This window comes from Pyxicephalus adspersus, chromosome 11 (assembly GCF_032062135.1).
Source record: "Pyxicephalus adspersus chromosome 11, UCB_Pads_2.0, whole genome shotgun sequence".
Lineage (NCBI taxonomy): Eukaryota > Metazoa > Chordata > Amphibia > Anura > Pyxicephalidae > Pyxicephalus > Pyxicephalus adspersus.
In genome coordinates this window covers 15,322,619-15,344,689 of record NC_092868.1, presented here as the reverse complement: position 1 = coordinate 15,344,689, position 22,071 = coordinate 15,322,619, and the positions used below count along the sequence as shown (strand labels likewise).

Genomic DNA, 22,071 nt, shown 5'->3' with positions numbered 1-22,071 from the left:
CTGTTAGTGTCACTTTTAGAGCCTAGTGCAAAAGGTGGCAAAGAGCTTGAAAATGCAGTGAAACCACTGCATATACAGTGTAATGATTGTGTACAAGTCTGGTGCAATGTGGTGTATGATACAATATATCGTGATTTCACATGAAGCATTGATGTCAATGAATACATTTTTGCAATACTATAAATGCATAATTTACCCATGCTGGAGTCTCAGAATTGTGATAGTTATTAGACTTGAGAAAGTGTTATAAATGCCTGGTGGCTTGTTTCAGACAACATGGGCTAAATCATTGTTGTTATCACTATATCTGGCCTGAATTTCCATTTACTGCAGGTCCACACAGGCCCCCCAATCCTCCTTTAAAGCCCAAATTACGTTTGGCTTAACTTGCTGACACCTGTGGGTAATTTACACCTAGGGCTGCCTTGTTCAGTGACCATGAAATTACTCCCTTTAGACCTCTGTTGGATACATTGACTTTGAGTAGTTTATCGACCCATTTATTCTACTTTTGCAGAATCTCTCTCAATATGCCCATTACTACCATTTTATACTCAATGTGTCCTATTTGTCTTATTCTTTTAGTACTCACTTGTACATAAATTTGCAAATCTTCATAGATAGGAGCCATAGTATTTTCCCAGTCTTCATACACAACTCCCTGGTCTTCATATTTCTCGTGCCTCCTGTGAAGTCACAAAAAGTTTAGGGATTATTGAATTTTTTTTTGCAATGAATTGCATTTTACATATTCAAAGCTTAATGTAAGGAAAATGAGGAAATACTCTGTTAAAATACACAAACTGCTTAACCTGCCAATGTATTAGTGGTTTTGTTATCCAGACATTCCAACAATTTTAGCGACATCACTTTTTTCTTTTTCTGGTAGCTAAGCAAGTTAGTTTGGTCACCAACCATCCCTATTCTGTGATGGGACAATGAAGGAGAAACGGCACTGTGATGCAGAAATCACTTTGTTCTCTCCTTATGTAGTAAAATATAAACTGTTGACTGCAGTACAAAACAATAGTACCTTGACTGGGTTCAGCTGATAATCCTCCACTTTCTAGTGTAAAGCTACGTACATACATCAGATGATTCATGAATGATGAACGACGAGCACTGTACACACACCAGATTCTTGTTGATATCAGCCCTGAGGCTATTATCAGACGAGAATCTGGTGTGTGTACAGAGCTCGGTATTCCATCATTCATGGATCCATCCTGGCAGATCCACGTATTATGAATAATCGTATTAAAAATGAAGGGAAGAAAGCGCAGCAGCATTCCACTTTGTCGTTCTCCCCCTCCCCTCTCCATGGAGCAGAACAGAACTCTATGTACAGCGCCGTTCTCCCCCTTCTATATGGAGCAGAACAGAACTGTATGTACATCGCTCGGATGACGCGGGATTACCTGGAGGGAATGACGGCTCTTCGAAGGTAAAGGTGAGTGAGTTTGTTGTACCCAGTTTACTTCCCCTTTAAAGTTTCACTTCATTTACTAAGCCAAATAAAAATTCCCTTGCCAAAGATATAATTCACTATGCTAAGAGGTAAGGATAATATTATTTAGTTAACACAACTGTTACATATACTTACATTACTTGATCTATGAGCTCTTTCAGCTCTAAAGCAACTTTAGTGGCCTCATTAACTTGTCCTTCCATTGCAAGACGGGCACAAAATTGAACACTGTGGGATTGTAGGACATTCAGGTCGATGGCTTCTAGAGCAGCAATACTAGAGGAAAAAAGTGGAAGATAAGCCACACATGCATCCTTATTATATCTGTCACAATTACAAGAACCTGGTACACAGGCATGCACAAATGTGAACAGCAGACAGCTTCCGCAATATCTGGGTTGGAACAATTGTTCATCAAATGAAAAATTCAACCTGGATGATACATTTTACTCCACTATAAGTCATCTTTAAATGTCATTTGAAGGCCCACATGAACTAGATTTTAAAATATTGAAGCAGTTGATATAATGTACTTGGACTTTGCTAAAGCATTTGACACAGTACCCCACAGACGGTAAATATGTAAGTTAGGGTTGATGGGTTTAGAAAAGTCAGTCTGTAAATGGATAGAGGACTGGCTTAAAGAACGCATCCAGAGAGTTGTAATTAATGATTCATACTCTGAATAGTCTAAGGTTATTAGTGTTGTACCCCAGGGTTCAGTGTTGGGACCTTTACTGTTTAACATCTTCATAAATGATATAGTGTTTGGGAATAAAAGTACCATTTCTGTGTTTGCAGATGACACCAAACTATGTAATGGAATTAAGTCCATACAGGATGTCTATAATCTACAAGCAGACCTTGATGTACTGTTTGATTGGGTAGCCAAGTGGCAAATGACATTTAATATAGATAAAGGTAAAGTTATGCACTTGGGAGCTAACAACATGCATGCTTCATACTGTCTAGGGGGAATACATTTGGGGGAGTCAGAAATGGAAAATGATCTGGGGGTTCTGGTAGATTATAGACTTAATACCAGCATGCAATGCCAAGCTGCAATATCTAAAGCTAGCAGAGTACTTTCTTGTAGAGGAATAGACTGCAGAGATGGAGACATAATCCTGCCCCTGTACAAAGCATTGGTCAGACCACATCTGGAATATGCAGTCCAGTTTTGGGCACCAGTTCACAAAAAGGACATTGTGGAATTGGAGAGAGTGCAGAGAAGGGCAACTAAATTAATGAAAGGAATGGAGGAGCTCAGCTATGAGGAGAGATTAGATGAACTGAATCTTTTCTCCCTTGAGAAGAGACGTATAAGGGGGGATATGATCACCCTGTATAAATATATAAATGGTCCATATAGAGAATTCTCTTCCCCATTCACTTTGAGATCATTACAAAGAACAAGAGGGCACTCTTTGCGTCTGGAGGAAAGGAGGTTTAAGCTCCGGATAAGGAAGGGATTCTTCACTGTAAGGTCTGTGAAAATGTGGAATCGGCTCACTTAGGAAGTAGTTTCAGCAACTACTATAGATTGCTTTAAGAAAAAGCTGGATGCTTTCCTAGCAGCACAGAATATAACTGGGTATTAAGGCTTTAAAGTAAAAATAACAGTGACTGTTGATCCAGGGAACATCCAACTGCCTCATGGAATCAGGAAGGACTTTTTTTTTCCCCTGTTGAAGCAAATTGTACCAGGGTTTTTTTTTACCTTCCTCTGGAGCAACTATGTCTTATAGGGTTTTTTTATCTGGGATATGTTTATTTCCCTAGTGGTTGAACTTGATGGACCTATTTCTTGATGAACTTATATGTCTTTTTTCAACCTAACCTACTATGTAACTATGTAACTTTAGCATACCCCTGGAGGACCCATTATTGTCGCCCTTTCTGCAAGTATACATCGTAGATTGACATTTCTTTTCGGGGTATTCAAAGACAATTTTAATCATGTGTCTGATGTCTACTATAAAAGTTCACACATTTTGGCATATGTAGGGTATAAAACCAAATCTATATTAAGATGCATCATTCTGATGTACCACCAGAAACCGTAGGTACATAATCAGGGCCCGAGTCTGCTACCGTGACCACTGTACTGAAACCCTGAGCCATTCAGCACCACTGCAATGTTCACCTTTGTTTGGGACTCACACTAAGCAGTGTAGGGTAGACTAACAATATAACCACACCTGCCATTGTAATATTGTAAATACATGTTTAAGTTGAATTTCTCTTCTGTGCCTGGATTTGAGTTAGAGAGTATGATTTATGCAAATGGAAATATAAAACCCATAAATAGGGGTTACCAATGCCTGAATCTTAAGAGCTGGTTGACAGTACAGGATTTCACATGCGAAAATAAGCATTTATGTGTATAACCTTGCAAATACAGTTACAGAAAGGTGTCTCCTGGTTTGATTTACCTGTCATTAGTTACTGGTCTCATCTGGCTGATGATCCGATGTCTGGTTCTTCCATCCGGAAGGGTAAATGTTAACTGCACCTGTACTGGGATCTGGGAATAACGCAGCACTTCTGATACCGGCAAAACAATAGATTGATGTTACTAAACTTTAGGTGATATTTATATTTAGTTTAAAATAAAATTGGAGTACATATGTATTGTAAAAATTAGAAACAATTACATTAAAATTTGGATTAGCATTTTCTATACCATAAGTATTTTGCAAAGACTTATGTTAATTTATAATGGCAACAATAAAGACTGCATAAAGGAATTCTACATCAGACCTTTTTTGCATATTTATAATATTGGTAATGAAACCTGTTCATTTTATAATCCTGCTAAAAAATAGCTACGTAAGACATGAGGTTGTGTCTTGTAAATCATTCCCTAGCTCCAAGAACCCACATAAGTTAGATAGTAAGGAAACCTAAAATTTTACAGTCATACACTCTGACCCTGAAGGATCTCCGTGAAAGGAGTAGAGAGATCTATCAGAAAAGTATGAAATGATTGGTAACCTAACCAATATACCTTGTCAGGTCTTAACATAGTAATTTACTCAAAGCATTTTAGTTTTCAAAGGTTAAAATGCCCATGATCCCACCTTTAATCTTGGATGAATGAATAGCAAATTCTGTGGACAACACAGTATAAGGACTTATACTTCCAAGTTTTCTTTTCAGAACAGACTCCGTATGTCCCTCATAAAGAAAATGCCTCAATACAAGAAGAGAAAACAAGCAAATAAACCTCTGGACAAGGAAAAGGTAGCTAGTGATTAACAGAGAAATATTACATAAACTAAACTACATAAGCATTCAGTGTATGAAATAGACTATAGAAAGTATACCTAAACAGGAAATGATTTTTTACTTTCTTAAAGCCAGAATAATCTGGCAGTTGCCAAGCCTCATAATGACTATAATGACGTTATGGTTGCACACAGAACGTCAAATGATCAAGTTTGTCAATTAGGTCTCCTACCTGACGCGTTTCGCCTATTTGGCTTCCTCAGGGGGTACAGAGAATTGTGAACAAATTATCAGCTCACAATGGTTCAGATTGGTGATACCAAGGTAGTTAAACAAAAATCATTTGGAAGACTTAGGTCCTGACTGCATTGACAAAGGTGTTTGGTCAAATCAGAGGACTGCTTGATAGAGAAGTAATTATGAATTTATATTGTAATCTTTCAGTAATGTGGATGAAGCAGCGTGTTTGCAGCTAGACATAAAAAAAAAAAAAATGTTTTGCTGACATGCTGCTTCATCTACTTCACCAACGAACAAAAGGATTTTTTCCTTCTATGAGAGCTTTTTGAGAATTAGACTTTTGAGTTTAAAGTATACCAGCCAGAATATTGGATTTGACATCTCCCAGTAATCAATTATAACATCATGCATTGCTAGGTAAGTTCATTCCACATTACTGAAAGATTATAATAAAAATTCATGATTACTTCTCAAAGCAGTCCTCTGATTTGACCAAAAACCTTTGTCAATGCAGTCAGGACCTAAGTCTTCCATATTATTTTCATTTAACTAACTTGGCATCACCAATCTGAACCATTGTGAACTGATACTTTGTTGCACGATTCTCTGTATCCCCTGAGGAAGCCAAATAGACGAAACGCGTCACATAGGAGACCCAACTGACAAACTTTGTCATTTGATGTTTTGTGTGCAACTGCAACTTTGTTAAAAAATAGGCTTACCATGAACGTGTAATGTGTTCTTAAAAATCTTTTATAGAAACTTATTTGTGTATGAATAAACTTTATGTTTTATCAGTAGTTGCAATTTTGCCAAAAAAGCTTCTCTTTCTCTCTACTTTTTCCTTTCAGTGTATGAAACAACATTTTTAAAATGAATAGTCTTGAATTAATTAAATGACAGTCTAAAATAATTATCTGAGTATACTAAAGGGGAACAGAAGTTTTATCCCAGGGCATTCTTGTCGGAATTCTTTTACATGTGTTAGTGTGTTTAGAAGTATATTACATTTTATTTTGTAAAAACAGAACCCCCTATTAAGTCAGAAAATGTGGTACTAAAAGCAGAGATTTGCTGAATTAAACTTTTGTTATAGTAAAAATTTGTGTTTTATTATCATTTAAAAACATTATAGTAGATGATAGTGTAACATAGAAAAGATAATTGGTTCTAGAGAATGGCGTAAATGCCAAAAAGGATGCTACATATTTCAGCTCTTTAACACCATTCCCATTGCAGCACAGTTTTACTTACATGGAATGGGGCAGATAAACCTTGACTTCCACATCAGTAGCATTAATTTGTTCATCCAGGATAGACTGGAACTCTTTTGCCAAATTCAAAGGATGCACAATATTTACCTAGTGAAAACAGAGGAAAAATGAGAACAGAGTTATGGCAGGTTCCACCTAAAAAGACACACCAGGTCAGCCTTTTTCAATCAGGGTTCCTCCAGAGTCTATGTGGGTTTTTTTGAACTATGGCTGATTGACCTACCATTTGATGATGTCTGCAAAATTCTGGGGCCTACACCACTTGGTAGAGCCAGCAAGACTCTAATAATGTTTTTGGTAGTCTGTAAGGGTAGTATTTTAGTTAACACTTTAAAGGGGGCATTCTTTCCACTGGCCATAAATTTAGGAAGCCCTTGTTCTCACTGATCTGCAATAAATTGGCTTTAGCTCAAGGTTCCCTGACACCTGAAAATGATTTGAAGGGTTCCCCATGGGTAAACAAAAAAGTTAGGAATGTCTGTGTTAGCCACTTTTAAACTCTCATTGATTTACAGTGGAATAATATAGGCACAATATATTGCGTTTTATGTTTAGATGATTTGTTTTTCATTAACATAGTTAAAGGGATAACCTAGGTTTAAAAATTTAAAAAAAAAAAAACAATAAATACCACTACCAGTTAAAAATGATAATTTCATTATTAAAATATTTAAATTGCTAAATAACCAGTGCTTTTACCTACTTTTCTGTGAAAGTAGTTTCTGTGAACCCCTTAAAACCTTATGGTCGCTCCCTCCTCTACATAAAATAGTCTGAACACAGCTATCTAACCACCTGCATGGGTTCATATCCTGCAACTGTCATCAACTCATCAGTTTTTGATACATTCTAAACTGCTTTTGGACATGAAATGCATTTGTTTTGTATTGAATTATTCAGTAACCAAAGCCCAGTAGCACATTGACTATGCAAATAAACACAGTCTGAAACAGACTTAGAAAAACAGAAAATAAAATAGTTGGATAAATTCCCTTATTTAGTAAAAAGTACATAAAAGTACCAACACTGCAACACAGCAAAACAAAATATGTTAGTGTGTTATGACAGCCTAATAAATGTGAAATGGCTAGGACAACTTTGGTCAAAGGTCTACATGCTCCACTGATGTAAATGCAGTATTCTATTATATACATAATATAATACCTCTGCACTGCACATTGCATACCTTTCCTCCTGTCTTATCGGCAAGTTGTCCCAGTTCAGGCAGTCTGCAGTCTGTTCCTTCTATTGTCACCACAGACACCACCACACTACCAAGACAAAGACAAGTTGATATATGGAGTTGACCTAAATGCTTTTTTTGCAAATTTACAATGCAATAGGATTCAGGCCCAACTTAGAAAATAACACTGTATATAAATTGCAGGTTACAATATGGGCTGAATGGGTTATTAACTATGTTAAGCCAGGAATGTTAAAGGAGGAATACTTGCTACCTCATCTCTATATTTTATAAAATACAAAGTGTCTATGTCTGATATTAAAATGCACAACCAGAATGAAGCTCAATAATAAAAAAATAATTATCGATCATAAGTGTATCCAGGTAAAATTGTTTTTATGGGCCCTTGAGATGGCCAGAAAGCTGTCCAATAGATAGATGTTTATAACCTCTCATTTAATAAAACTATCTGTGCAAAAACTATTTCATTAATAGTAATTTGATTTTTTACTACCAAACCTACACACATTACTTCCCATTCTTCAAGCTCTAAAAAACTACATTGGCTGAGCATTTATTTGATTAAAAAATTGGATGAGTATCCAAACTGTAGTATAACAGTGTAATGCTTCAGTTATATATACATTTTACCTGTTCCAGCTCAAGGTGATTGTGGGAGCCCTAACGTATGTGCACCATACGTTAGGAGCCAACCATTACATTAGGGTGTTCTTTAAACCAGACTTATACACTTCACATTAACAGTCAACCCCCCCCCCACCACCACCCTTTACAACCCACTTTTACATCAAACCCCCTACTTTACATTAGAACACCACCTTGTACACCAGTACCCCCCATTTACATGAAAATATTACATTTAAATCAGGAACCCCCAAGACCCCAGCAGTTAGTGTTGACCCTCACCAGTTCACCCATATGTGTAAATTTCATAGCTGATTACTTTGAAACGGAGATGACAGAGGAGATCTTCGACTGCTGTCTTCCCTTGCTTGACTATGACAGATGACACATCTAATTCAGGGGTCGGCAAACTCTGGCCTTTAGGCCAGATACGGCCTAGTCGTTAGTTTGTTCCGGCCTAACGTCCCCTGGCCGATCCGGCCTAATGCCAGCCGGCAACCCACGGCATATGGAGGAGAGGGTTTTTACTTCAGGGGGCGTTCCCTGGTGGTGGGTGGGGCCAGTAGGGCGGGTCCGGTCTAGTGTGCTCCCTCCCACCCCATAAATGGCCTAGTGGCCATAAAACATTGCCGACCCCTGATCTAATTCATAGCCAGGAAAAAGAAGCCAGTGGTAGATGACCTCCTCTTCTGAACTTGTGTCCAACACTTAGTGGCCAGGCAGTGGTCATGAGAAGCCCCATGGTGTAGGGTGTCTGTCCCATTCAAGACCTCTGTGACCCCTGTTCCACTGGTCCCAAACATGAAAGAAAGATAGCATTCACAAATAGAAGTAACTTGTGGTATACTTATTCTTGTGGTATGCAGAAGATAATGTCTAACCTGTGCTGAACAGCCATATCTCCCAGATTGCTGTAGTATAACTTGGAAGACAGGTAGACATACTCTTCAGTTATATCCTCCAGGTTTCCCAAATCTGTGTTTGCTCGACCATCTGTACAAATAATTACCTGAGGAACAACAGAGATAAGTCAAAAAATATATAATAAATATAAGTTAGGGGAAACACAGGTATAGGAAAAGTTTACACAGGTCAGAGCCTACACTTTCATTTAACCAGCTTTAGGCTTATGTTCATCATACAGTTTGACTTCAATTTTAGAGACTAGGATCATTCATTGACAAATGCATTTGACCTCCTTCTCAGCTGCACTTTACCTGCTTCAAGCTGTTTTTGCAGGTGAAGATTGATATGCACAGAAACCCATTGTCACATGCACCTTATCTGCGACTGGTTCTAATTATGACTCACTTGCCTTAGATCCTGGTCTCTTGGAGGCCATTGCTATAGACAACAAAGCTGCAGGACCCAGCGCTGTAGCCCCTGTTTCTTTCAGGCTGTAATTAATAAATAAACAAATACTTTTAATTAAAGCATATTTATAGCTTTAACTTACTAAAAAGAACATATCCTAATTCAGACAAAGGAAAAGGTACAGCCTATATATGAGTAAAAATCCAGTCCAGGCACTGGCTAGAATGAATTTATGATATCTCTTTACAAGTTGACTGATGATTGTCCTTGATTGTGATGAAAAAGGACCATAAAAAACATAAATGAGACTTTCATGGCATTCATGCATACTATTGAAAATTTGTGAGGTTATACTGTATGTATCAGTCAGTAAAATCAACTGACTTCCTGCTCAGTAATCATTACTTTTAAACCCCAAGAGTGCTTTGTTTTTTTTTGTTTATTTTTTTATGTTTTTACCTTTCAAAAATCCAAGAGTTCTCTGTGAAGTTTTTCATTTAGCTTCTAAATACTACCTGTGCCTCCAAAGCATTTAGAACAGGGTAATTGAGCTGGGGATGATTAGCTCAACTTTGTCTACCAACCAATAATGCACTTTATATTGGTAAAGAATAGACAAGCATGCTCTTTTTGGCACTAGGATGCCCTTTGTAGGGTTTATAAAATATATATTTTCCAATGTCTGTGTTTGTCATTTTGGCTCTTTGAATGTGTGATAAAAATTCCCCCATACAGGATGCATCACAATTCAGTAAGATGGATTATTCCTAAACACATAGACATTTCTCTGCCTGTATTTTAAATACCTGTTAACATGGTAAATCAGTAAGACATTGATCTTTTTCTGGTTCACTGGCCTTTTTATTACAAAATTAGCAACATTACCATTCAATTCTGGCTTTTAGCACATGCAGAGTTTCTTCTAATGTTCGAGGCATTGGCTGGTTCTCTCCTTGTGATTTCAGGTAATCAGTGTCTAGAAGCTCACAGTCTTCCAACACCTGTGGCTCCATAGTGCCATCCCCATATATCTTCACCTGGCAAAAAAATGCCATCATATACACATTAGCTCACATCAAAGGCAGCGGAACAAAACAGAGGTATTTTCAGTGATAATCCATCAGATTCCAGAAAAAGAGAAGTATGCAAGTTCAAATACATTCTTGAATATCTATCTACCCATGCAATGATGCATAAACATTGAGCAAGTCAGTTCTAAGTTTTACTTAGGTACAGCGAACAAACTATCTCGTGAAATTATGGAATAAATGTTCATAGGTATTGTATTACTACATATGCACTTCAAATGCAGGTCATCAAACCCTATTGACTGTCATTAAGCAGTGCAGTGGCTTGACCTGCTTTGCATTATGTTGCAATTCTTTGACACGGGGAGGCTGATTCATCAAGCAAAATCGGAAGCTCGCTCGCGCATTCGTATTCACGATCCGAAATCATACGCCGTCGCACAATTCAGCAACTGAAAGAGCTCGCGGCCGGAGCCGCGCATCTCCGGCAGCTTTACGCCTTAATTGGCGGATGTGCGACCCCTATTGCCCATTTTGTTATGAAGGCAAGCATCCGGCTTGGCAGTGAGATGCGACTGAACGAGCGCATATGACTCCAGCCCGTGGTAAACCGGCTTGATATAACGGCGCGAAAGTACGCGCGACCAGCGAGCGCGGATTTCATTGATAAATTAGGCCCAATATGTCCTATAGAGGTACATTTAAACTGCAGACAAAGCAGGTCAATTCAGAATTTTTATGTCAAATGCTGTTTTTACCATTCTAATGAATTAATTTGTGTTTGTGTCAAAAGCTACACAAAAGTGTTGGCTATTAAAACACAAATGCATTTTAACAACACATTTTAAAAGAATACTTATGAACACTTGCACTGCTACAGCAACAACTACGCTGCAGAATGTTTTTGTAGTTTAGGCCCCAATCACATTTGCAAGTTTTAGATAAGATCCATGTATAGGCAAGTTTTACATGTGTTACCTTTGAACATGCATTTTGTTGATTTAGCTGAAAATCACATAAAAGATGCACCAATTAGGAGTTTTGCCCTTTCCAATTGCCCGCAGAATTGCCTAAATGTGCTGCATAATTGTTTAGCAACAGAAAATGGCAAATGGACCTTTCGGATTCTTTGAGGCGCGGTAAATCACCCATCTCTTGTAACAAAACTGACATCCTGAGCAATTTTGCACTGTTTGAGATCTTTATCTATATAGAGACCCAGCTATCTCTTTTAATGATTTTGCATATTTTTTATACTCCAGCACAAAATATTTTGCTTTGTAAACATACCTGGTCACTGAATGTTACCAGTGCCACTCTCTTTCTAGGATGTTGTCTGTAAAGAAGATCAAGTGTTTCACTTAATCCAGATTTCACAGCCTGAAAGAGAATCAAACACAACAAACAATGTAATTCCAATACAGATGAATCACAAATATGGTAAAACATCACACTTGTTGTTTTAAACTGTCTTTTTTTATCTTACTATATAGGGATGTCTACAGGATCTCATGTCTAAGCCTAAAAGGAACATGCTATTCAAGTAGCCCCTTTGAAAGACCAAATTAAGCTCCCCAACCCCTATAAATTACTAGCCAGGTAAAGCACACATTTATTAAAATGACAGCTAGATAGAAATGAATCCATGCATATAGGCAGTGGGAAAGGGTCCTAGCCTAAATTTGCTTCCAAAGTCTTAAGAAGGGCCTTATGCCGGTGAACACTCTCGAAAAATGGCATGGCGTACATTGGTGTATATCAGCTGAATGATGACATAAGAGTGACAATACCCTTTAATTTTCTGTAACGAAAAAATAAATAACTCTTCAACAGCTTCTGTAACCAATTCTTAGATGTCATTAGTTTTTATAACAATGATCAGGGCCAAAATACAACTGCATTTTAAATATTATTACATTAGTTATCAAAATATCTGAAGTTTTAAATTGTGCTACTCAACGTAATTCTTCTTTTTATCTTCAGGTGCAGTATGAGAGGAAGGATGGAGGGAGAACTCTGCTGTTTGGGTAACACAAACAATTTCCAGGACATAAATGATAAATGAGATCACTTTTGTCTCTTTTTACCTCCATTCTTGATTGGTAGATATTGTGGTTATCACAATTATTGGGATGATCTTGTGACACCTACGATAAAAGAAGACATAGTCTCATAAAATTGAACCAAATTTCTGTTCTTCGTTTGTTATAGATCATTTTTTGCTAAGAAATAAACAGAAATAGACTGTCATTGCTGGTAACTTTCTGAAATTGTTAGTTGCCTCACTGTTTATGGCTTTGATATTTTAGGACACTGAAATTAATAAACATTCAGATCAACAGGTTTGTAAAAAAAATTCTAAAGCATACATAAAATTGGCCCTATGGTTCTGATTTCTAGTGTTGTAGAATAGAGCTTGTCAATTCTGATATAGAATGCTTATATACAGTGAGTGTCCTTATACTTGTACAGACTGGTCGAGGTTTCATCAGCAGGTGAATAGTGTGGTTTGTGTCCACTCTCTTCAACACTTTGAAACACAAAATAATTACAAATGTGCCATGTTGATCAAACCCATGGATATGCAGTTGATAATGGCTACTTGTAGTATTAATGGTTAAGTACTTGCATTTGTATGGGTTAATGCCCACTATGGACATGGGACAAAAGAAAGGAAAAAGCATTCCCTTTCCCCTGAACACCTTTGTGACCTCTCTTTGCCCTAAAAACGTAACCTCCAGCCAGGAACCAAAAACTCCAAAGCACCCTCCCATACTAAAAAACATACTTATTTACATCCTTCATTCCCAAAATTGGTGCATTTTTGTTTGTATGAATACTGTATTCAAAAGGGACATATCCAAGAGGAGGCTGTAAAAACTCAACTCATAGCTAAAACCAAATGCCACCTAGGATATGGGATTGGGAAGAGACTGCACTGGAGTACTCTTCAGCAATAAAGACCCAGCAAATGATTAATTCTTCCCCTATACCATGCATAAAAACGTTTTAGTGAGGTTGCACATTAAGTCTTTTTTTAATACAATATATGAACTTTATTTGTTAAGAAAAATCCCTCCACTGATCAGATCAAATCAACAGAAATACATGACTTTTTGTAACTTGCCTCCATGGTCACACTCATACTTCCTGATATGTCAATGCAGAATATCAGCATGGTGTCTTCATCTGTGCTGTACACATTACCAAACTGTGTTTCCTGCAGATAAAGCTGATCACCTCCTGTACAACTAAGCTCTGCACGTTCAGTGATGACATTGACTGTATTACAGAAATCACAGGTCCATGTCTCTAAAACAAGATCAGTACCCTGTAAAGACAAGATTACCATTTTATGTACAAAAGAAATCAAGCAACAGTTATTTGTATGGTTAATGAGAAAAGAAATTAGTATTTTAGTACTGTAACAATAAAAAACAAGAATCAAGTTGTAGCAGAAAATCAGAATTTTTCAAACATATCTGTGAAGGTTCTCATTTATCCAGGTCATCGTATATCTATTAGTGGTTAGCCACATTTAAACAGACTTGTTTTGTAATGTTGAAAACTAAAGGAGACTGTTAAAGAAGTGATAAAGCAGCATGGAAAGATGGGATAGTAAGTTTAGGTTGCATTTATCATAATTGATTTGAATCATGGGTAATACCCATGATATAATATAAGTACTATAGATTAAATTAAGAAAAAGCTGGATGATTTCTAGAAGCACAAAATATAACTGGGTATTAAGGCTTTAAAGTAAAAATAATAGTGACTGTTGATCCAGGGAACATCTGTCGGCCTCATGGAATCAGGAAGGAATTTTGAACCAAATTGTACCAGCGGTTTTTTTTTTTGCCTTCCTCTGAACCAACTATGTCGTATAGGGTTTAAATCGGCGATATGTTTATTTTCCTAGTTTTCAACCTACTATGTACTGTGTACTATGTAATTATGATAAATGCAACCTAAACTTAATATCCCATTTTATGTTATTAGATAATGAACTTGACTCTTGATTCTTAACCCATATCACTGCTGTCCTTACCTGTACTCACCTATTGAGGTGGGGCTTTGTGTGCCACAGGAATCAGGTACTTCCACATTTAAAATAAATTTTTAAAATTAACTATATTTGGTAAACTGAGATGTTCTGATGGATGAATTTATTGTTTTAAATTGTAGATATTTCTGTCCCTCTTTCCTGAAGAAGCAGATTGATTCCGTGAAACACGTAGAAAATCAGCAGCGTATGCCCCTAGGATTGGGCAACCCAGACAGAAATATGTGATTGTGTTAGTTGCACATTTTTTATGAGTTTTACATGTTATGTGTTTAATGGTATTTAAATAAAATATTGATATATATGTGATAATTGAATGTAATTGGCCTATAAAGTCCCACTTACCGAGTTGAATCCTCAAAATCCTATTGTTGGTTATGCTCGTTTAGTTTGGGAAGTAAAGATATGTGCCTAGAAGATAATGACCACTTGTGCCAGCCCCCGGATAAATACTCCAAAGCAGCTTTGTGAGCTGATATATTAGTAATTGTAGTTATTGGCTGTAATGCAACATGAGAAATGGACTTTCATGCTCTAGCTATCTACTTCCATGAATACAAGTGACAATGGTTAGCCCACTGCAGTTGCAATGGGGTTCTATGTTTTTTGGCCATTAACAGTGTTTTTGCAATCACAAGAAAATTTACATATTTTTTTTGGAACAGTGAATGAGCTGAAAGCTGTTAGAATATTAACATTTACATTTTTCCAAAAACATGCCATTATGCTAATTGGCTTCCCCAAATTGACCTTAGTCTGTGTTAATGACATATGACTATGGGGGGATATTTGATTGTAAGCCCTTTTGAAGGACAGTTAGTGACATGACTATGGACGTTGTAAAGCGCTACGTAATATGTTGGCACTATTAAAATACTGGATATTAATAATGAAGCAGAGACTTTTTCTTGGCTTAGAAAAGGAAGTAGAGTTACAAGGTAAACTTGAATTACTAAATGCTACCATAAGACGGCAGTGTAGAACTTTATAAATATGACAGTTTCATACACTTATAAATTGTATGCAATCTTAACAATAAACTGCCTATATTTGCTCCTGTTTGGTCTGCTAAACATTTAGTAGAATTTTCTTTTATAAGTTTGACAAAATTGTGTTAACTCAATAAGTGTTAGTGTCAATTAGTGTTATCACCTAAATTCAGCTTATACCCAGAAATTGCGGAACAATTCCCTCCCATGGAGATCATGAGCAAGGGAGGTCCTGAAGTCCAAAAATGGAGAGAAATCTATGATAATGCTACCAGGTATAGTGTTATGAGGATGAATTGTTACTCTAAGGCAGGAGGTCTGGTATTTGCAGGATCACAGTAAGAAAATAAGGAAAAAAAACTAAAAAAGAAACTAATGTATCACCATAGCCAAAGGCTACTAATCTGAAATAAATTGGATTTTGTATATGTGTACAATGTTATTCATTGTAGACCACAAAAAGTGACATTAAAGGTCCATGGAGGCTTTGGAGACCAGTTTTTTTCCATAGGAGTACAACTTATTTGTGATCCTTTGTTGCCTTGCATTCATGCTGTTTGCTATGTTTGCTGTGGTGCATGGCATTCTATACTTTATTGGTATACACTATGTCTTTTAGTATTGTTTCACTAAAAAAGCATTACAGTTTAAACCTTAGTGTTGATATTGGTAGGCCAACTTAAAGTTCCAATTTCGGTTTTAAAATATAAGCTATATTTTGTATTTGTTCTACATAGGAATGTGGCCACCTCACATTACTAGCTTGACTTGATTTTACTGTTTCCATCTACATTTTAAAAACAGAACTGTTTTTACAACAATTGGAATGTTGTGGTACCTTGTCTTCCAAATGACTGAACTCAGAAAATGCAGCAGAACAAGTGATGCACAATAATGGAAATCCAATATTTTTTATGCCTAAAAAAAAAAAAAAAAAAAATATGATATAATGAATATCAGCGACAGGCTCCAACCATAAATCATTGCTAGCATATACCATCACACATTTATATCTATAAAATTTATATAAGGGCCACTGTTGTTTCTACCAGACTTTCCAGCCATTTTTAATACAGGGAAACCCTTGACATAACTTTCAGTTCTTCAGAAAATTCCTGCTAATATTACTATATCTGGAGCTTACAGTATTTTAGCATGGTTGTCAGTGGGAAGAATGCCTCTTACATTGCTCGCCAGTTGGAGCAATGACATCCTTATGAATAGCCAAAAAGATGTAAATCTGAGGCACAAACTGCTAGATGCTCAAGGAACTCTAGCAACCTCTGGAGGAACTCTAGGGTTCCATGGCATGCTGGTTGAGAAATACTGCCCTATAGAGTAAAAAAGAATCTGTAAACTTAAAAATTAGAATATGACCATCATTCCTGAGGCTGAGCAACCCACTGGAGTCTGCAGTCAAATGTCTTAAAATGGTAGAAAACCATACAGCGGACCTGAATCAGATCCAATTACATTGATCTCATGGCAGATGTGTATGGTATATCCAAAGTATGCTTCTCAGTTTTCTGTGCATACATATGTGTACTGTGTACATACAAACTGAATTTTTATTAGACAAAGAAGGGCAGGAGGGAAAAAACAGATGTGTACTCATAGACCTGTTATTGGCCAAGAAGCCAAAAGATCAAAGTAGATCAGCTAATAAAATAAAAATAACCTAAATTTAGTAGCTGTCAGGGAGCCACAGTGAAAGGTGTGGCTACTAATACCCAAAATAATTTTTTTCTTTACTCATTGTCTGCTTTGAAAAGTGATCTATTTTTCTGCTTCTTGGGATTCCTATGGATTCAGGGCCAGTGTTAGGGAAGGGAAAACTGGGTTATTGTTCAGGGGCCCTACATGTTCTATGGCCCCAGTTGACAGATTAGAAGGAATGCAGGGAACATGAATTCTGTGCACAAGACTTTATTTTGTGTAAAACTGTCCCTGCAAAAATAACCCCCTAACATTCAAACTTCATTGCTTTTGTGTTCTTTTACTAGGCATAGGCACAGAAACTGTTGGGTAACTTCAATTAGTCTGGTTATAAAAACAACCAAATGATCAAAGCAGCCTACCACCAACATTCGATCATTTCAAGATTCAGATAAAACTCTTCCATTTGGTCATTTTTGTTATTATGTAAAAATTTGGTTGAATAATGTTGAAATTGCATCAATACTGTGTGTGTGGCTATTGTTACTCCTTATCCACTTACCTGGATCATCTACCATCTTGCCAACATTTAGAAGTAGTATATTACAGTTAGCTGGCAATCTTTGCTCTGCAGGAAGGCCTACAAGAAATAATAGTGGTAGTAAGTAACTGACACAACAACTGTAATCACAGTTAAGAAATATATATAGTAGAATTCCATCCAAAAAATAACAAGATAAGAATAAAATCCATTTAAAGAAAAAAAAATCAGCTGCTAACGCAATATTTAGTGCTCCACTCAGTACTTTTCTGTTACAAGACGTCTTCAATCTGATAGGTAGTGTCATTCAACCCATCTCCTCTGAGCCCAGACTGTTCTGAACCTGCCCCATGTTGTGGCTGGGCAGTAAATGCAGGAGTTCACTGATAGCCCTTCACTCTATCACTTTCCTTTTTCCTCCTATTAGCTTACTCCATGTCAGCATATAAACTATTTCTTATGGTGCATCTTCTCATTGCTAACCAAGGACTATTAGAAGCTAATCAAGTTTAAACATACACCAAAAATACATTTATTGATGCATATATTTACTAATTTTTGCAGAGCGTAATTTATTTGTGTCTTCTATATCTGCCTAGAGTTCAGCTTTACCATAAATAATTAGAATTTTTATAGGTATGTTAACTTATATATGCTTACAAACCTATAAACACTTTGAACTTTTACTCATTTAACAAACAAAGATGTGAGGCAAAAGATTATTTGGTTAAAGGCTATAAAAAAATCTTCTGCAACAAGTACAGTGTCATTCCTTGTGCTCTTATGACCTCATAAACACGGTAGATTGCTTAGGCTATGTACACATGTCAGATGATTTTATCGTATGAGACGTACAGATGTGCTTGTCTCAGGCGAGAATTTGACATGTATACATCGGTCACCCAATGTCATTCATGGATCTATGAGGAAGGATCCAAGAATGATTGTTATACAAGTTAAGGGAGGGGTGTACATCAGGGAATCTAGTGCTCGTCCTGTTTTGAAGAAATACGTTGTATATTGTCAGGTATTACTGCAATCTTTGCCTTTTAGTTTTGATTGTGATGTTTTGATGTACCCTACATTTAAATAGTTTATCTTCTATATCTTTGTAATTATAATAAATGTAGGGTTTATAAGTGAGGCATTAGAGGTAGACAAGAATATTCAATAATGGTTAAACATCATTATCAGAGAGCTTTCAATGGGTTGGTCAAATCATTGGACTTGTGTTACCGGAAGGAGCAAAAAAGCACCACCATGGTGAAGAACTGCAACTCAATTAGCTGCATTTAAAACATTAACACTGATCAATTTTTTTTCATTTATTACCAATTTAACATCAATATTAACTTAAAATGTTACATATTTACCCCGATTGTACTTGTTAAATATACTTTGTGGTTAAGAAGGACTGCAAAGGACTGCATTGCAGGAAGTGTAAATTAAATGGAGTGAAATGCATATGTACTCTGTTAAAACCAGATATAATGCCAGCAGACATGGATTCTTTTAGTTACTCCATTTAGGTAGAAACATTTACAACTCATGCAAGGAATGTAACAAATTCACTCTAACAACAGACATCAAACCAAAAACACACCAAAGACAAATATTCACAGCATTTTTTGTGTTTGTGAGGGTAAATCCAGTATTCAATTATTATATTTTATTGCAAATTTTAAACTGATGCAGTTTAAGCTAATAGTACAGCAGTCTTAATCCTCTGCATAGAATATAGTTCTGCCTGTACTGTATGTCAGACAGCCAGTGTATTCCACATAGCAATGGGAAGTCCGATTGTACCTGGTGATGAAGCCAATGAATGGTTAGGAGTTGGAGATGGTGTCCTTTGCTTTTCCAGTTCCATAGGATGTGCCGGTAGCACATCCAGATAAAAACTATTTACTGAATTGTCAGAGTCTACAGAAATTGCAGGTATAACTGTGATGAGGAAAAGATTTAAAAATAATTACGCTACATTCAAGATAACATTGAGGACCAAGTTGTCAGTTAAGATATCATTTTTTTTAAATAAACTACATACATACGCTTACATACAAAGTTTAAAAATCCTTTGTACCACCCCCTCTTCCACAATAACCTGTTCTACCCTGCCACAGATGTATTTTTACCTGTATCCTACACCCTTCTTCATTTCACTGGCCTTGATTGTGTTGCTGATCTCCATAGACTGAGTTGGAAGAGGGCACCATAAAAAAAGTCTATTGGGATCTGCACAACTGCAGCCAAAGAAAAGAAGTTTTGAGCTTTGGGATATAAAGATTGCAGTAGGCAAACTGTAGTATGTAGGTAATTACACATCTAGAATGGGGTAGGGTAAATTGAGTTTGGGGGTTAGTTAAGAAAAACAGAGACCAAAGGGACAACAGCATTTTTTTGGCAAATCAAATAAATTGTGAAAAAAGTAAAACAAAATTCATACAATTAGACAGAGTGCAATAATACCAAAAAGTATGAATTAATTAAATATATTTTAATTAAAAATAAATATATTTTAAATAAAATATTAATTAAAAGTCAATTGCCCTGCCCATTGGTTTATCATGGGAAAAATGGCTTATTTCTATACACATTAATACTAACAGTAAACAGCAAGTTTAGTTAACAGCAAACTTAGTCCCCTTATGACTTAATTTTTCATACCCATTTCGCCCTATTGACTTCTTCAGGGGTATTTTGCGACCATAAATGTAAGTGTCAGAGAAGCTGGATACTGTATTCCAAACCATATGCTCTTCTCAGCTACCACAGAATTTGTAATAACCTCTTAAGTGAGCAGCAAGGAATTTCTCACTTCCTCAATTCAGGATTTTTGCAGTATTTCATGACAAGAGCATATGGTTTGGAATACAGAATCCAGCCTCTCTGAGGCCCACTTTTGGTTACATCCATTTTTGGTTACATACCATTGAACGATGGGATGGGTCAACCCTACTGATTTTGGGTTTGAAGACCATTTCTTCTTCCAATCATACAGAATTGCTGCAAATCTTCAAACATAAGAATACATTTTCATCTTTTTAACTGCTTACCGTTAGGATTCACAGCAAGACTAGGGAATTCTTCATAAACATAGTCATAATCTTCAGATTTGGTAATGCCTATATCAAAACAACATATTTAGGAACCACTGTTCTGCAAGAGTGGGCATGTCATTTATATAGACTGTGCAGCTACACTGGGGCCCTTTATTGGTATTAGCTAAGTAAAAAAAAATATTGTGTATTGATTGACACCTAGATTGTCAAAGACAGTATCTAACAGCAGCAATGCAAACCAGAGAAATCTTAGAAGCAGACATTCTCTATACCAGATAGATTCTCCGATGGCTTCTTTTTTCGAAGTGGAATCGGTGGAGGGTTCTTTTGTTTTATACTAGAGGTAGTGGACATCTGCCCATTTTCACATCTTTTAGAAAAAGGAAGCAGGCTGTTTGATGCTGATGGTGTACATATGACTAGAAGATAGGAGAAAAAAGATGTATCTGGTTACTTATTATGTCCAAACACACCTAATATGATACACTATGTAAAATTGCCACATAATATTCATGCATTTTTTTGTACATTTGTTTCAGGTTTTTCTGTCCTGTGAGGTCACTTTACATGGCATTTGGTGAGAAGGTCTAAATCAGGAAACGTATGAGACTATAAGCCCCTATAGGGTGATTTACCTTTTTTAGGAATTCAAGTAAAAATACACATGCCTGATATTTAAATATTCTTTTTCTAATATAGTGTATATCTAGCCAAAACATTTTTCTTGTGGGGAATGAGAATAGCCCCACCAGGTTTTACTGCTATCCAGAGCTTTGATTGAAATATATCTTTTTAATTATTGCCTAGTGGTGGTTGTACTAAATATGGAGTGAATAAAAATATACAGAAACTGGAAATAGATTTTTTGGTTACAAGAACCAAATCTGGCATGTTTTCCATGAACTGTAGATTTTCATTCTATACACATTTTTTATCCTTCTATGGTTTCTATGACATTTTTATTTGTTTGTTGTTTATTTTAAAAAGTATTGTTTTGTTTTTTTTAGATATCAACATGCATTACAGTGAACATGCCTCTGCTGTGTTATCTTCATTCATTCTACTAGACAACCTCAATCCATCAAACGCAACCTGACCTTGGAAAAATATGAAGGCTGCCAGTGATGGTCACCTTATGTTACTAGATTCCAAAAAAACATATAAGAGAGTGAAGATAACCAAACACTAAACAAAGTCACTCTACCTGTATGAGTAGACAAAAGCTTGTGCTTGCGTACAGGAATGGGAGGCGGTGTCTTACTCCCTGGGTTTGGAGATGGTGGTAACTGTAAACCCTGGTAAACATTTGTTTGCAGAGACAGTGTATTATGTGATAACTCCTGTGGTAGCTCTGAAAAGTGAACAGAATAAGAAAAG

At 36.4% G+C, this 22,071-nt stretch overlaps 1 protein-coding gene across 1 annotated transcript in view; it reads right to left on the bottom strand.

The window, feature by feature from the left end:
* Positions 1-22,071, bottom strand: part of LOC140340451 (circularly permutated Ras protein 1-like) — a 51,945-nt gene that overhangs the window by 3,542 nt on the left and 26,332 nt on the right. The window contains exons 6-23 of the mRNA XM_072425662.1: positions 21,899-22,045; positions 20,967-21,113; positions 20,689-20,757; positions 19,439-19,576; positions 17,654-17,731; positions 16,274-16,353; positions 13,511-13,714; positions 12,471-12,530; positions 11,674-11,763; positions 10,241-10,392; positions 9,357-9,438; positions 8,923-9,050; positions 7,400-7,484; positions 6,194-6,300; positions 4,552-4,664; positions 3,904-4,015; positions 1,604-1,744; positions 593-686 (exon numbers count right to left, since the gene is read on the bottom strand). Of these exons, the coding sequence (XP_072281763.1) occupies positions 593-686; positions 1,604-1,744; positions 3,904-4,015; positions 4,552-4,664; positions 6,194-6,300; positions 7,400-7,484; positions 8,923-9,050; positions 9,357-9,438; positions 10,241-10,392; positions 11,674-11,763; positions 12,471-12,530; positions 13,511-13,714; positions 16,274-16,353; positions 17,654-17,731; positions 19,439-19,576; positions 20,689-20,757; positions 20,967-21,113; positions 21,899-22,045 (2,027 nt within the window). The remainder of the gene's footprint in view (positions 1-592; positions 687-1,603; positions 1,745-3,903; positions 4,016-4,551; positions 4,665-6,193; positions 6,301-7,399; positions 7,485-8,922; positions 9,051-9,356; positions 9,439-10,240; positions 10,393-11,673; positions 11,764-12,470; positions 12,531-13,510; positions 13,715-16,273; positions 16,354-17,653; positions 17,732-19,438; positions 19,577-20,688; positions 20,758-20,966; positions 21,114-21,898; positions 22,046-22,071) is intronic.